Genomic DNA, 15,778 nt, shown 5'->3' with positions numbered 1-15,778 from the left:
GGCAATTAATCAATTCAGGATATTAGCAGATTGTCAAATGAAGGCAAAAGCTTTAGACAAACAACGTGAGAAACACTGACTTACACAGGTCCTTCAGGTTCCAGACCAAGTAATCGCTTTCTGACTAGTAGAAGCTTGGGAGTAAAGTCTTGAATACGCTGGATTCGAACCATGAGGTCTCCAACAACCTGCGTCACAGGGACGAAAGGGGCTCAGTTCCTGAACAACTCCATGGGGGATTTTCAGGATAAAAAAAAAAAATTCCATTTCCTATTACTAAATGAAGACTGTCACTTTTCACTATTCACGTAACAATCTTGGACAAAGGACCCACAGCTATCCCTTAAAATACAAGAGTTACACGTATTATTTAAGAGAATGAATCTCCCTTTTTTCTCCACATTCTGCAGTAAGATAATTCTAAACAGAAAATACATGATATTTTTCATCATTGTTGTTTAGTGGCTCAGTCGTGTCCGACTCTTTGCAACCCCATAGACTGCAGCACACCAAGCTTCCCTGTCCTTCACCATCTCCCGGAACTTGCTCAAACTCATGTCCATTGAGTCGGTGATGCCATCCACCCATCTCATCCTCTGTCGTCCCCTTCTCCTCCTGCCTTCAATCTTTCCCAGCATCAGAGTCTTTCCTAATGAGTTGGCTCTTTAGATATTTTTCATTACATAACACTAATTACAAACAATGTTATTAAGATGTTAATTGGTCAGGCTGATCAATCCTGGAGAATATAACAGAACTGAAAACTCACCCTGACGATTACAGAGAATAGAGATCTACAGCCAGACGCAAGGTTCACATAAGGGTCCAAGAGGTACTCATGTATGTGTGGATGAGGGAAGAGAGAAAGTCTAGATAACACCGATGTTACTTGTAAGTTGACATCATATGGCTACAGAGAGGGAGAAAGGAAAAAGATATTTGACATTATCTCTATGTATATACCTGAGCACTGAATTTACCATTTCAGTTTGTCTTTTCAAGAAAGGACAATCTACCATCTTAATCCTTCTCTATATGCTCTTCTACAATGATAGTATCTGTAACTAAATTAGCTCTAGCTCTTACCATCTCAAAATGCATACATCACAGTCCTGAAACCTTAAAAGCAGAAAAGCATGCACATAAACATATAGGAAAAATAAATATGTAACACTGACAGAATGTCTCTCCTTTTTGCAGGCTTTTTAAGTTAGTAAGATAGTTCAAGAGGTTATCAAAACCCAAAAAGACTTATATACTACAAACAATAGAAGACACGTTAAATATTAGACAAAAGACAAAAGGGAAGGTATTAAAATCTTTTAAGTAATCTAATTTTAGAAATGACAATCCTTGTTTTAAATTATTCAACTGCTGCCAATTATCAAAAGCATATATACAATAAAGTCATATATATCACAGAACCTTGTCAACAGAGTAAAAGTACTTGAGGGGTAGAAATAACTACCACAAGCCTTAATAGTGAACTAGAAGATAAAAAAATCACGATTACAGAAAGGATCACCTTTACTGGGCAAGAGCATTAACTCTTCCAAAACAATGACTATATATCTGTGTAAAGTTCCTCATACACGTTTTGTATTACAGTATTACAGTTTTATTAGTTTTTTATACTTAATCTGTTTATTCCTCATAGAAAGCAGCTTGGAGGTGCTTTACAGAGTATGTGTCAAAATCAAAGCAGGATGCATGATATGCAAAAAGAGTTGCTATTATTGTGCCTAGAACTTTCAACAGAAATCTCTCCTCCCTTTCAGTTCTTCTAAGCAGTCAGGGGCAACGGAGTGGCTGAAACAAAACTGACTTCAGTGAGAAGGCTGGAAAGAACCTCAGTGACTGGATGAATGAGAAACAGATGCTGCAGCAGGAGGAAGGGAAAAGTGATTCAGGACCAAGATAATATTAATCAGAAATGGTTAATCAGAATAGTTTACTCTCATTCACTGAGTAGCTTTTAAGCCCTTGATCATAATGAATACCAATTAAGAAGTAAATATTTGGCATTCAAAGGATGACCAATGCTTGAGCATGTGCCAGAAGATATCAAAGATACTGTTATATGAATAAAAATTCAAGTCCTGTGCTAAAGTCTAATTTCAGTCATGAACACAGATTTTCTGAAAGAAAACTTCCCCTAAGTCACTCTTATTTAAAATCTAGCTTTACGCAGGATAAGTGAAAGCAGATACAACACCCATTGAAGGATAGACTTAAGGGCATCTTTTCCTACTTCATAATATTGGCGACAGAATAGCCTTCTCCAAGATTCAATTCAAAACAATGAATTCACATTAGATTGCATTTTAGGCACAAAGGAAACACTTTAAAAAATCTTTAAGAAGAAAACATTTGGTAAAAAACGTGGATAAAATCATTTAAAATACAACTTAAGTACAGTATTGTATGTGACTTCATTTCAGGCAGTTCAGATTTTTAGGTCACTAAATTCCGCCATTTATAGGTGCTTTAAGTAAATAAACTGACAAAATTTGGCTTTTAACAATGATATATTACTACTTAATTTTCTCTATATGGTGTTACTTTGGTTTTAAGCTTTTTGAAACAAGAAGCTATATCTTTAGTTGTTTAAGAAACTTAAGGCTGGCTCAGATTATATTTTAATGTTGTGAAAATGAAAATAAAATTCAGCTAGATAGAAACTGTTCCATCATACTCTGAAATGGTTTCTACTTCATATTGGTAATAACTTTAAAACAAGCTGGCTTTTTAGGGGATTCTTAATAGTAACTGTTTGCATCTGTTATTTTGATTATGTTGTACTTTATAGAGTGTTCACCTGAAATCAAAGTTAACTAGATTTTTCTGACACGTTAAATGGACTTGGCCCATTTTTAAATGAGCTCACCCTAAATACAAGGTGTGAATTTTAGGACAATGAACTTTGACTTGGAAGTCACCTGCTAACTTAACTCTTTTACTAAAGGCCAAATATGTGGATGGCCAAAATTATAAGAATTGATACATCTCAACAACTCGGTAGTCTCTGAAATTTCTTATAACACCTGCATTTAACAAGATTTTATATTTTTAAGAGCAATTTAAATTACTTTTATCCCCCCATAGTCCTTTTAAGCAAATCAAGTAATGTCAACTTCACTTTAACAATAAGAAAATGTGAGAAACAGCTAACTTGAGTTGCCCAAATTAAAATTTTTCCCTTTGAACTTGGGTTTCCCCACATTTCTCCTGGTACTCTTTACATTCTGTTGTGGACCTTAGCATTTTACTATCTTTTTAAAATCACTACAGTTAAAAACAATACTAAACACACTATATTTTTCAAAAATTAAGGCTGTGACAACACAACAGTTTCATGAATACCTGATATCATAACTTCTCAATTATATACACAGAAATTAGCTACTTTATTATTAATTATCCATAATAATGTTTAATCCCAGCCTGGTTAGCCTGATTACTATTAGGGGTATCTACCTCATGCGAAGAGTTGATTCATTGGAAAAGACCCTGATGCTGGGAGGGACTGGGGGCAGGAGGAGAAGGGAACGACAGAGGATGAGATGGCTGGATGGCATCACTGACTGGATGGACGTGAGTCTGAGTGAATTCCGGGAGTTGGTGATGGACAGGGAGGCCTGGCGTGCTGCGATTCATGGGGTCACAAAGAGTCGGACACGAGTGAGCGACTGATCTGATCTGATCTGATGTACTATGAACATACAAGCAAACATCATCTTTAGCAAAAGCAGTTAGAAAAGAGAGAAAATGAAATTAAACCAAGCACATTAGACCCACCAGAACTTATGATTATCTTTGCGATCTGATTATAAAGTCCTTAATCAAAAAGGCTTGGGAAGTCAAGGTTTTTAAAGACAGAAGGCTTGAGGCTAGGCTCCACAGTTCATTCACTAAGTCACATTAACTAAAACTAAGGATTCGTCATTTATACAATACAGGGAGCTGTCCCGCCTATCACTCAGGGTTCCAGGAAGAATGAGTGGGACACTGTCTGAACTGTACTTGCACTGTGAAGAGCCATCTGGTGAAAGAAAAAGAACTGCAAACATTTCAGGATCTTGTCTCCAGTGTATCCTCTGTGTCAGTGCACTACAGATGGAAGGGAAAAATGCTCAAGTGTGATGGGGATTCCAAGGGGATCTTTCCACTCAATTCAGAAACTACTTTTTAATATTTAGATTCCTTTTGAGTGCTTTTGGTCAAAATTTCTATGGATTACTGACTTGGTACTGATTGTTGATGTCTCCTGGGTGTTTTGTTTAATCAGATTCAAACTAAGTCTAGAAACTTAGTTTGTTTAATCAGATTCAAATTAAGTCTAGAGACTTAATTTGCCAGCACAAAGGCACAATACACTGGGAGGGTTATTGTAAACCTCCCCACTAGCTGGTGGGGCGGGGTGGGGCCGGGGGTGGGGTGGGGTGGGGTGGGGCGGGTTAGATAGCCATGAGGTATACAGCATAATACCTACTGTGAAAGTGAAAGTCCCTTCAGTCCTGTCTGACTCTGTGACCCCATGGGCTGTAGCCTACCAGGCTCCTCTGTCCATGGGATTTTCAGGCAAGAATACTGGAGTGAGTTGTCATTCCCTTCTCTAGGTTATCTTCCCAAATCAGGGATTGGACCCAAATACTCTGGTTGTTAAGTATTAAATATCAATCAACAAAAAATGAAACAGCAGAAATTCAGTACATGTTGTTAGGACGTTAAAAGAAATCAGGTGATGTAACTTAGTGAGCGAACTGTGGAGCCTAGCCTCAAGCCTTCCATCTTTAAAAACCTTGACTTCTCAAGCCTTTTCAGATAAGAACATTATAATCAGATTGCAAAGATAATCATAAGTTCTGGTGGGTCTAACATGCTTGGTTTAATTTCATTTTCTCTCTTTTCTAACTGCTTTTGCTAAAGATGATGTTTGCTTGTATGTTCATAGTACATAGATACCCCTAATAGTATCAGGCTAACCAGGCTGGGCGGAGAAGGCAATGGCACCCCACTCCAGTACTCTTGCCTGGAAAATCCCATGGATGGAGGAGCCTGGTGGGCTGCAGTCCATGGGGTCGCTAAGAGTCGGACACGACTGAGCAACCTCACTTTCACTTTTCACTTTCATGCATTGGAGAAGGCAATGGCAACCCACTCCAGTGTTCTTGCCTGGAGAATCCCAGGGATGGGGGAGCCTGGTGGGCTGCCGTCTATGGGGTCACACAGAGTCGGACACGACTGAAGTGACTTAGCAGCAGCAGCAGCAGCAACCAGGCTGGGATTAAATATTATTATGGATAATTAATAATAAAGTAGCTAATTTCTGTGTATATAATTGAGAAGTTATGACATCAGGTATTCATGACACTGTTGTGTTGTCACAGCCTTAATTTTTGAAAAATATAGTGCGTTTAGTATTGTTTTTAAAAGAAAAAAAGGACTTGACTGTATGTCTTTATTGATTATTATCAGAAACAGGGCTGACTGAAGTCAACCCAGTGAAATACTTCTTAATTATCATTTCTTTATTTGGCTTTCTGGTTATTGAAGACAGCCTGATTGTACAATAAATTTCTTTTGTAACTCCCTAGGCTCGTATAAATATTTAACTAAAATGCTAAAAAAAACAAGCACTTTAACATAGGATTTCAAATTAATTCTAAATTGGCTAACTCAGTTTTCATGCTGAGGCAAGTTTAATGCCACACAGTTTCACTTCAAGTGTCCATATCAACATATAAGACATTTCAAAGCTCTATCGTTACTCTATATGTCAGGGAGAGAGGGAGGGAGGGATTCTCTAACCTCAAGGTCAGTTCTCCTGACAGTCGGTGAGAGAGACACAGCAGCATACCAGCTGCCAGTGATTCTTACTTCCCTTGAAATAAGTAAATTGACTTTTTATATTTCACTTCCCCTTATAAAAATGAATATCATTCACAAATTCTTTGTCTGAAGAAGCAGGTTCACCTAATACTGTTCTGTAATTTTAGCGAGACCAGAGCACTCAAGATTTGGTTTGAAATGACGTTTAAGGTCTTCTTCAACTCAACAAGTTTCACTCTATCTGTACCTGTACTAACCAAAAGGCTTTCTAGGAAAGCACTCTAGTCACTGCCAAAAGGTGTTAAGACTACTGTTAATAAGACAATGGCCTACAATGAGAAGTAAACACACAAATCTGTAACACCTGTCAGGCCAGATCAAAGTTTTAACATAATGAATGCATCAGAAACCCACCAATTGTTGGCAATCAAGCTTTATGAAAAAGTTATCTGGTGGAAAAAAGAAAACAATAAAACTACTGAAGATGTAAACTAAGATGTGAACAGAACCCACGGTGAATGGTAACAAAATAATACGAAATTAATACTTTAAAACTTATTACCTGATCAAGAATTCTTCCCATCCTGTCAAATAAGACTTTCAAAAAATGACCTTCAAAAAAAGCTGCTTCTAAATTGCACCTTTCCAATGCTTTTGGAGAGCCAGGCCACTCCCATCTTAAGCAGATAGCACAGTAGTCCCGGAACTATGGAGAAAGCATTTGACTCGTTAAAGAAGAACTGAGCAAAAACAGATTGAGATTAAATAGAAACAATTTCCCCGAATAAGCATAACAATCCACTTGAATGCTGAGTGTCTGCTGTGTCAGGTACCATGGGAGACGGGAGAAGATGGCACAGATGACACCCTGACTGCAGAGAGGCACAGGTAAGGTTAACAGCCACCAGTACCAACAGGCTGGTGAGAAAGCAGGCAGATTCTAACTTTACCAAAGTGCCCCTCGCACTGCTGGGGCAAGCATAAGCATACGCTCTTCCCTTTGGAGGACTTCAACCCTTTCCTTATACGCATCACAGATGTAGAGTATTTAGAAAGCAAAGTAAGTCTTAGCTACATTTCCCAATCTATTCTCAAATGTCACATGTAATGTACAACGTACATGAAATATAACAGGTGAACAGATGCATGTCATCTGAGAAGCAAACTTGACTTTGCTGCCATGTGCTTACCAGGCACGCTGCTGTGACTGTTATGAGGGGAAGAAACAGGGCTGCTGCAGGTACAGTCTGAAAACTGTTCACTACCACCACAGTGAGACGAGTACAAACACGGAGCCGGTTTAGAAACTTTTCAATTTCACTGAGTGAAATTTTACGTCTGTTCAATCTAATAAAATAACTGGGGCTTGTATTTAGTGTTTTTTTTCATTTTTCTGGTATTTCATTTCTATATTTTACAAAAGCACTGGTCTGTGACAGGTTAAAAGTAAGTGGAAACTGGCCCTTACTATATCAGTAAGGAACACCACAATATGGATTTTTGTAAGCACAAGAATATCTCTTATAATAAAAAGAAAATTTAAAAGTCTTCTCTGACATGTAATCTACTGGAATTTAAAAAAAGAAATTTGGAGCATAGTTTTCTTCCATATTCTTTTCCTTTTCACATTCTCCTTATTAAATAAAGCAAAATTACTTTGACATCAGTAGTTTACAAATTAGCTGAGATTAAAACATATTCTTACTACAAAGCAGTAGCTTCAACTTTTAAAAGAAAAACATTTTAAATGATTAAAAACCCAACTTCTTCAATATCTTGTGAGTTTTAAACTATTTCTTTCAATAGACAATTTTCTTTATAAAACCACATCCCAATATTTAATAAAGCATTTTATATTAAAATTTTTGAATTTCTGAGCTAGAAAATAAGTTTAAATTTTTTTAATTCTTTTTGTCTCATTTCAAATATTCCTAAAACAATTCTAACTGTTATCAGAATATGGAAATAAAACTTCTCAGAGAGAATCACAGTACTTTAAAAATCCAATTGGTACTACTGAGGTTGGGGCTGCTTTCATTGTCTCTATTCTGTTGTTACATGAATGTATTTGGTACCCTGGTACTCTAGTTATTCACATAGTAATGGGGACTTGAATTTAGGCTTAAAGCATCATGAATTAACTATAAGGCATGCAAGTTAATTATCAATAAAAGCACACTTCCACCCAAAAGATTTAAATGAAAATTAAATGCATATTTTTCTGATGTGAGGCATTTCAAAACTTTGGAATTTGGTAAAATGTAAAATGCTACAGGGGGCTTCCCTGGTGACTCAGCAGTAAAGAATCCGCCTGCAGTGCAGGAGATGCGGGTTCAATCCCTGGGTCGGGAAGATCCCCTGGAGAAGGAATGGCTATCCACTCCAGTATTCTTGCCTGGGAAACCCCATGGACAGAGGAACTTGGTGGGCTACAGTCCAAGGGGCTAGAGAGACTGAGTATGTGCGCGCACGCGCGCATGCACGTGCGCACACACACACACACACACATACAATGCTGCAGAGGGAAAAGATGATTGAGAGAAGTCCACTTAATAACTAAGAGGAGACGTTTGAGAAAGTGGTTTCAGGGAGGTGGAAAGCTGGGAAGCAGAGGCTGAAGAGGCAGTCCTTGGGAATTACAGATGAGTGAGAACAGTGGGCAAGAGGGAAGGAAGCAGCCTGTGGGTTGGGAGTAATGCTAGAATCATTTAAAAGTCATGGTTTAGATCAGCAGGGAGAAGGATCTAGGGGAGAAATAACTTCAAGGACAGAAAGAAAAGGAAGAAAAGGGGTGGGGGGTGGGGAGGAAGCACAGAGAAATCTTGGGACAGAGACACACACTCAGTGAAAGGCAGTCAGGTCACTGACAGAAAGTTCAAGTGGTTAAGAAAGGGGAACCTCTGGAGAAATAACCGCGGCCCGTGTGACGAGGGCTGAGTCTGTGCATCTTATTAGATCTCGCGTCAAATCACTTCACCTACCTGCCTGTGAGCGTCTCGGAGGTAGGTGTCATATCCAGTGCCCTCCACGTGGTACGACGATTTTGCTTCATCTGGGACCAGACAGAGAAAACTTAAAGGAAAAACAGCCATCATCAGTAACACAAATACTCTCACAATTCAATATCTCTATGTGTATTAAACTATCTAGCAGTATCGTCAGTTTAGCCAAGTATTAATGCAGATGGAAACTTGAAAAGTATTTATCTTGAATTAGTCCTACAATTTACTGATTAAATACTGTCATTATTTTAAAGGTTTTCTTTAAAAATTACTCATTCCACTTAAAGTAGAAATCAAGCAGAAGATGACTTTTTCTACATTACAGGGAATGACAGAGAGCCCTGATGATTGTTAGTCTCAGGAAACTGGCTTTTACGTAACAGAACCTTAGATTCTCATGCACCCTAACTATGCATCTTGCACTAGTGTGGAGTTTTCTCTAAAGCCACCTCGCAGCACCTGGCATGTCACTGATAGGATTACAGAGGAAGAAAAAGAAGAAAATTACTGGGGAAAAGGCACTTAAAAAAAACCCTTCATAAAGGACTTTTCTAGTGGTGCAATGGATAAGAATCCACCTGCCAACGCAGGGGACAGGGGTTTGATCCCTGGTCCTGAAGATTCCACATGCTGCGGAGTAAATAAGTCCCTGCACCACAACTAGTGAGCACGTGTGCCGCAACTACTGAAGTTCGCACACCTAGAGCGCGTGCTCCACAACACGAGAAACCCACACACCGCAAAGAAGAGACCCTGCTCTCCGCAACTAGAGAAAGCCTGAGCCTGAGCAAGGCAACAATGACCCAGCACAGTCAAAAATAAATAAACATAAATTAATTAATTTAGTTTAAAAATATATATAAAAACACAAACTAATGAGAAGAAATAGCCCTCCACTTAGCACATGTGAGTACATGGCTAGTAAATTCAATCCGTCAAACTGGAAATTCTCAATGTTGTTCCAACTGGGAATTACTTAAAATCATTTACATTTAAAAAAAAAAAAAAAAGGAAGAGTACCCTGAAGATTAGTTTCATCACTATCACTCTAGAGGGTTTTTTTTTACTCTTTTGTATCGATTGTTGCCTCTAGGCTGTTCACTAGCTACATCAGCATTTCAAAAAGATGACATAATCTTTAAAAAAGGGAAGATGAGTTCATGACATATCTCTATAATGATCAAAGAGCAGAGCTGTTATACGTTGTAAAAACAAGTGAAAGAGATGTAAGTCAAATACATACAGCAACTCACCTATTTACAATTTTGTGGACTTCAGTTTTCCCATCGGTTTTGGGGTGGTCTGGAGTAGCAGGAGGTGAGGAACTAAGCCACTCTTGATTTGACAAAGTGTTATCTGGTGAAATGTCAGTAAATAAGGGATCTTCTTCCAGATCTCTAAGTTTAATTTAATGATGCATAAAAAAATTTTATTATATTTTCTAAACCAAAAGATTCTCTGCTATGTTCTCAGAAACCTTTACATAATTTTGCTAATAAAGGAATTAAGGAATAATGAATGTATTTATATTGTACAGAGAAATTAACATTTTTTACTAACATCAAACTCAAGGTTATATTGACTTTGTTAGGTTTAGTGAATAGATACTGCCGCTTGTGATTTGAAGGGACAATAGTATCAGGACATCTAAATTTTATTTAAAAAAACTTTTAAACTGTTAAAGTATTTTTTAAAATACTTTAAGAGAAGAAGGAAGAGAAGAGAAATTAAGAGGGGAGAAAATTATGACTTAATATGAAATGTTAAATTCAGAGCTGGATAGAAACTTACACTGCTCCTGCTATTAATCCATTCTCCACTACATCTTTATCTTCTGGGCACACAGGTTTATATTCTGTATAGTTTCTTTCTTCAAGATTTCTTAGGACCAAGTTGTAAAGAATGTGCTCGTTGGGTTTTTGTAAAAGATGTTCAAACATTCTTAATGTCATTATACTGATCTGAAACCGAAAATGATAAAAGGTAACTGAAAAATACTTAAACTATTTTTCATGATTTCAATTTTCAAAATAAAAAGCCACAGAAAATAAGGCTGTATTCAAAACATGACAAGTACATCAAAGTCAGTACCTAAGAACCTAAGTCCAATTCTAAATCCTTGTATAGCTCACCTCATCAGATATGTGATCACAGTGTTCAATTAACCTGTGTCTTAAAGGATGTCTGCTAATTTCTGCCAGAGTTTCTGGTTCCCTCTGTTCTCCAAGGATGAAAAACACCATTTCTTGAAGCAAAATGTCGGAGGTTACTTGCCGAACAATGCGATGGAGCAGAGCAGTTGATGTCAGAATACCCATCTCAGAACTGCATAATAAACAGGTAATTAGGGCGCAAGAATAACAAGAACACAGTGATTTTTTTTTTTCAAAAAGTAAAGAGGCCACTCATGGGCATCCCTGGTAGCTCAGAGGTAAAGGATCTGCCTGCAGTACAGGAGACATGGGTTTGACCCCTGGGTTGGGAAGATCCCCCAGAGAAGGAAATAGCAACCCACTGTAGTATTCTTGCCTGGGAAATCCCATGGACAGAGGAGCCTGGCAGGCAACAGCCCATGGGGTCACAAAGAGTCAGACATGACCTATCTACTAAACAACAACAAAGAGGCCACTCACGTTTGCATTAGCTGAGGTTCCATAACACCAATAAAAAATCTTTCATGAACAGCTTTGGCAAGAGCAACAGCAGCAGTCTAGAACATAGTATTAAGTATATTTTTTTTAATGAGAGATTAATTTATAACACCAACAAATCAATTTGCACTCTCCATCTAATTTAATGTAGAAAAACAAACTTGCCTATTGCTTATCTTGTTGATGGCATATAAACCTAGATGAGATGTTAGCTACTGGTTCCTTTACATGTTATTTAAATTTCCAAGAATAAAGACAAACAGGATAAAAATATTATCCCAACCGCTTATTGTATTAACATCTCCCCAAAGAGGAGAAATGCAGGGAAGCCGATGTTACCTTGTAAAGGGTTGTGCTATAATACTTAAAGAAACATAAGGGCAGAACTTAACTGTCATTTATTCCAGATAAATCATACATACATACATGATGTGTATGCCATACACATATACATACATACCAGATGTGTATGCTGTAATACACATACATGCACACATGCACAAACACATATATACTTTTGAAGGGTTTGTTATTTCATTTTATTTATTTCACTAACTGTGCTATCTATCCTAAGACAATTAAGACATTTATGAATATAGATTGAGTATTCAAATTCACTCAGTAGTTATTTACATTTTTAAGTTATCAATAAACAACAAAATATTCAAACCTTTTGTGCTTCCTTTATGAGTTGATCACAATAATCAAACCAGGAGAGAAATGAAATTAAGGCTCTTTTTCCGGGAAATGCTGAAGCATCTTCTTTATGACTATATGAGTCCAAGCTATAGGACACAGAAGAACACAGAGTTATTCGAAAGCATTAATTCAATTCAAAGCATACGGGGAGATAAAAGCCCGTGAATGAACACACAGGATGATATATTCAGGCGGGTGAGACTGGATGACAATCAGAAGAGGGTTTTATACATGAAAGCCAAAGATAAAACTTTTTAGATAAAAGTTGCAAATAATTTTCACTCATTAAGTGGAGAATGGAGCTACAGCAGAAAAACCACTGAGACAGCTCCTCATATTTCTACCATAAATTTGACTGAGTAATAGGAATGGAAAGTTGGAAGTTCTCAGCCTCTAGGACAAAAGGAAAGGAGCATAAAGGAGGGACGGCAAAAGGAACGGACTGGCCTGCTTCTCTTCCTGCCTTAAAATACTACTCAGTAGTGAAGTTAAGAAGAGGGTCTGGCCTACAGATGTTGACAGAATACAGGGTGGAAAAAAAACAAGTATAAACCAAAGAAAGGTTAAAAATGCACATAGAAACAGTAACAGGTCTGATGTCAAAAATGTTAGGCTGCTTACAAGCGGTGGGATTACGAGTAATTTTATTTTTGCTGCTTTACACTTTTAATGAGCTTCCCTTGTGGCTCAGCTGGTAAAGAACTGCCTGGAATGCAGGAGACCCCGGTTCGATTCCTGGGTTGGGAAGATCCACTGGGGGCGGGATAGGCTATGCACTCCAGTACTCTGGCCTGGAGAACCCCATGGACTGTATAGTCCGTGGGGTCGCAAGGAGTCAGGACACGCCTGAAGTACTTCCACACTTTTAATAACTTACAAATGTTCTGCAGTAATCCTGTTTCCACATGAGAATCAAGAGGGTAGCCGTAACGCTGGGGGAAACAGGTGAGAGGTGGGAGGTGAGGTTCCACACAAGTTTTTTGGTTTTTAAAAAAATATAGTCAGATAAAGTTATCGATCTTAAGGTATTAACTGATCACTACAAGAGACAAAGGGAAATAGCTTAACTATGTAACACCTAAACTGTTACCACGCCAATTCGTTCCTGATAACAAAGTTCAAAGCAAGCTTCAAAACAACAATCTGGTTTAATGATGACTAGCAATGTTATATTTTTCAAACCTAAAGAGGTCTATCACTGCAAAACGCAAATGGATTTAAAAGTGTATGTTTAAGAGGTCACGTTCATAGGAAAACACAAACAGCGGCTCTTACCCCCAGTTAACTGCTTCCACTGTTTCAATATCTAAGGGGTCCACTGACTGAGGTAGGGCCTTGTACAGGGAGGCGAGCCTGTCGGTGAGCAGTTCGCACAAGCATGTGCTCTGCGTGAGGCACTTGGCGGCGGCTGGCTCCGGCAGGCTCACTAAGAGCATCAAGCCCTCGCAGGCTTTCACGGCTATTCGGCCATCCTGAGGGGAAAAACACACACCCTTACGGTGCTTGAATCAGACGTACCTCAGGTTGTTTGGAAAAATTCCCCTTAAACAGATTAACGTTTTATGCCAAAATAAAAATAGAATTTTTTTTTCTATGCATTTATGGTGATTATGTTAGGGGGAAAAAAAAGAAAAGAAGATGACTCACAGGACTTCTAGTAAGATTTAACAAAGAATTCACTAGGTTGTAATCCTGGTTTGGACGAACAACTGTAGCCTCTGGGAGTGCAGTGACACTGAGGTTTTCCAAGCTCGTGGACAGGTCACCCATCTGATGAGAAGGCTGATCTCCTAAGTCTGTGTGCTCCGTTCCAGAAGCGCCCAGCGGTTCCTCTGCCTGACAGGACTGGCCTGTATCTGTTGACAAGGAATCTTGACTTTTTAATACATCTTCTGAAATTGCATTTGGGCCTCCTTGGGAAACCAATGATTTAAACTTGTTCTGAAAAGGAACACATGTTTTGTAAGATTCACGTCAAAAGCCTTACAGAACAGAAATCATATTTTAATGTGTTCACTAGGGAAAGTGGACTTGGTTTCATTGGCCAGTGTAAATTAATTTTGATATTCACTCACAAATCCTGTGTTCTAAGAGTTAAAAGCAAATGTATTGTGTTATAAATATTTCTTGACTAATTGCTTCAGCATCAGTTTTGAAATGTATTCATTCACCGAGAATTGATTGAATACTTTCTGCGTGCCAGGCAGACATGTACCATTCTTTGGTTTAACTTCAGTCCTGCTGTTTTCATTATAAAAAAAAAAAAAAAAAAAACACTCAATATCTGGCCACTGTCACAACCGATAAAAGTGTTATGACAAATGAAAATACCTAGACTTAAACAAACTGTGGTTTAGATGTCTTAAAATTACATAGACATTTATCACAGTCTTCAGAACAGGATCTACAAAATGTTTTACACTGACTGTAAACAATGAACAATATTAGTAATAATTATTTGACTGCTACTGAAAACAACTGACGTTAGTGAGGAAAAAATAAGATTCAGGAAGTTTCAGCTGCCGTTAATTGTTTTCTCATCACTGGCCTACTAAAAATAAATAACCCTAATGCTGATTCTTCTAAAATTAGTTTCTAAGATGATTTTTCTAAGGCTTTTCCTTATACCTCTGCTCTGTAAATATAACTCAATACCCTGAGGACATTCTTGTTAGTGTTTCTGAAGATAAAAACGAAGATTTGCTTGAAATATTTTGACCCCCTCCCCACACTGTACACAGCCAAACACAAAAAGAACCTAACTGGAAGCAAATCATTAGTTTCCAGGCAAAAGTTTCCTGCTTTCTATTTAAACGCAAGAGCAAAAAAATCAAATCACACACACAATTTAGAATTCATCATAAATCAGCTTCTCTGCAGGACCTATCAGAGTGCTTCATCAGAGAAGTGCATTAAATGCTGAATAAAGTCAAAGTTCCACTTCCAAAATTACATGATAGATATTATAAATCACTTTTATTGCTATTAAAAGTATAGTTTAGACCAATCTTATTGAGAAATTGATAGCACATATATTAGAAGAAAACAATCCTATGGAACTGAATGAATATTCCAAACAACTTCCCAATTTCCTATGGAGTCAACTGCGTATTATAGTTTTTATGAATGTCAAATATTTTATTCCATCTAAAATGTTAATACTGTTGTTGGGAGTAGCATCTCGGATAAGAATGGCAAGAGGAAGAACAATCCTGGGGTCACAAAGAGTCGGATATGACTAAGCAACTAACACTTTCACTTTCAGCACTCACTCCCTGAACTAGTGTTTCTCAACTCAGGACTGCTGGCTCGCGGTTTTCTGTGGGGCTTGATAAAAATGCAGAATGAAAATATCTGGAGGTGGAACCAAGGGATCTGCATTTTAAAAAAGCTCTGCAAGCAAGCACGAATTCAAAGCCTTTGACAATTCCAATCTATCCGTCTGGGTCCCTTTCTTACCACATAGCCTAATTAAACTGTGAATCACACCACGGACTCCCTATCTTCACTCCTTTACTTGTGCTCGCCCATTCTTATTCAAACATCTGTCAAGGCTCATTTCAAGGACAGCCTCTTCCATGCTCCCTCCTAATG

At 37.9% G+C, this 15,778-nt stretch overlaps 1 protein-coding gene across 1 annotated transcript in view; it reads right to left on the bottom strand.

Annotated features, from left to right (window-relative positions):
* FHIP2A (FHF complex subunit HOOK interacting protein 2A) overlaps positions 1-15,778 on the bottom strand; it is a 37,620-nt gene that overhangs the window by 3,292 nt on the left and 18,550 nt on the right. The window contains exons 6-16 of the mRNA XM_019952922.2: positions 13,832-14,125; positions 13,460-13,656; positions 12,156-12,270; positions 11,468-11,544; positions 10,967-11,159; positions 10,626-10,795; positions 10,088-10,231; positions 8,814-8,904; positions 6,395-6,538; positions 770-910; positions 85-188 (exon numbers count right to left, since the gene is read on the bottom strand). Of these exons, the coding sequence (XP_019808481.2) occupies positions 85-188; positions 770-910; positions 6,395-6,538; positions 8,814-8,904; positions 10,088-10,231; positions 10,626-10,795; positions 10,967-11,159; positions 11,468-11,544; positions 12,156-12,270; positions 13,460-13,656; positions 13,832-14,125 (1,670 nt within the window). The remainder of the gene's footprint in view (positions 1-84; positions 189-769; positions 911-6,394; positions 6,539-8,813; positions 8,905-10,087; positions 10,232-10,625; positions 10,796-10,966; positions 11,160-11,467; positions 11,545-12,155; positions 12,271-13,459; positions 13,657-13,831; positions 14,126-15,778) is intronic.

Source organism: Bos indicus, chromosome 26, assembly GCF_029378745.1.
Source record: "Bos indicus isolate NIAB-ARS_2022 breed Sahiwal x Tharparkar chromosome 26, NIAB-ARS_B.indTharparkar_mat_pri_1.0, whole genome shotgun sequence".
NCBI lineage: Eukaryota > Metazoa > Chordata > Mammalia > Artiodactyla > Bovidae > Bos > Bos indicus.
The sequence above is the reverse complement of the archived record's forward strand: the minus strand, read 5'-3'. Positions and strand labels throughout refer to the sequence as shown.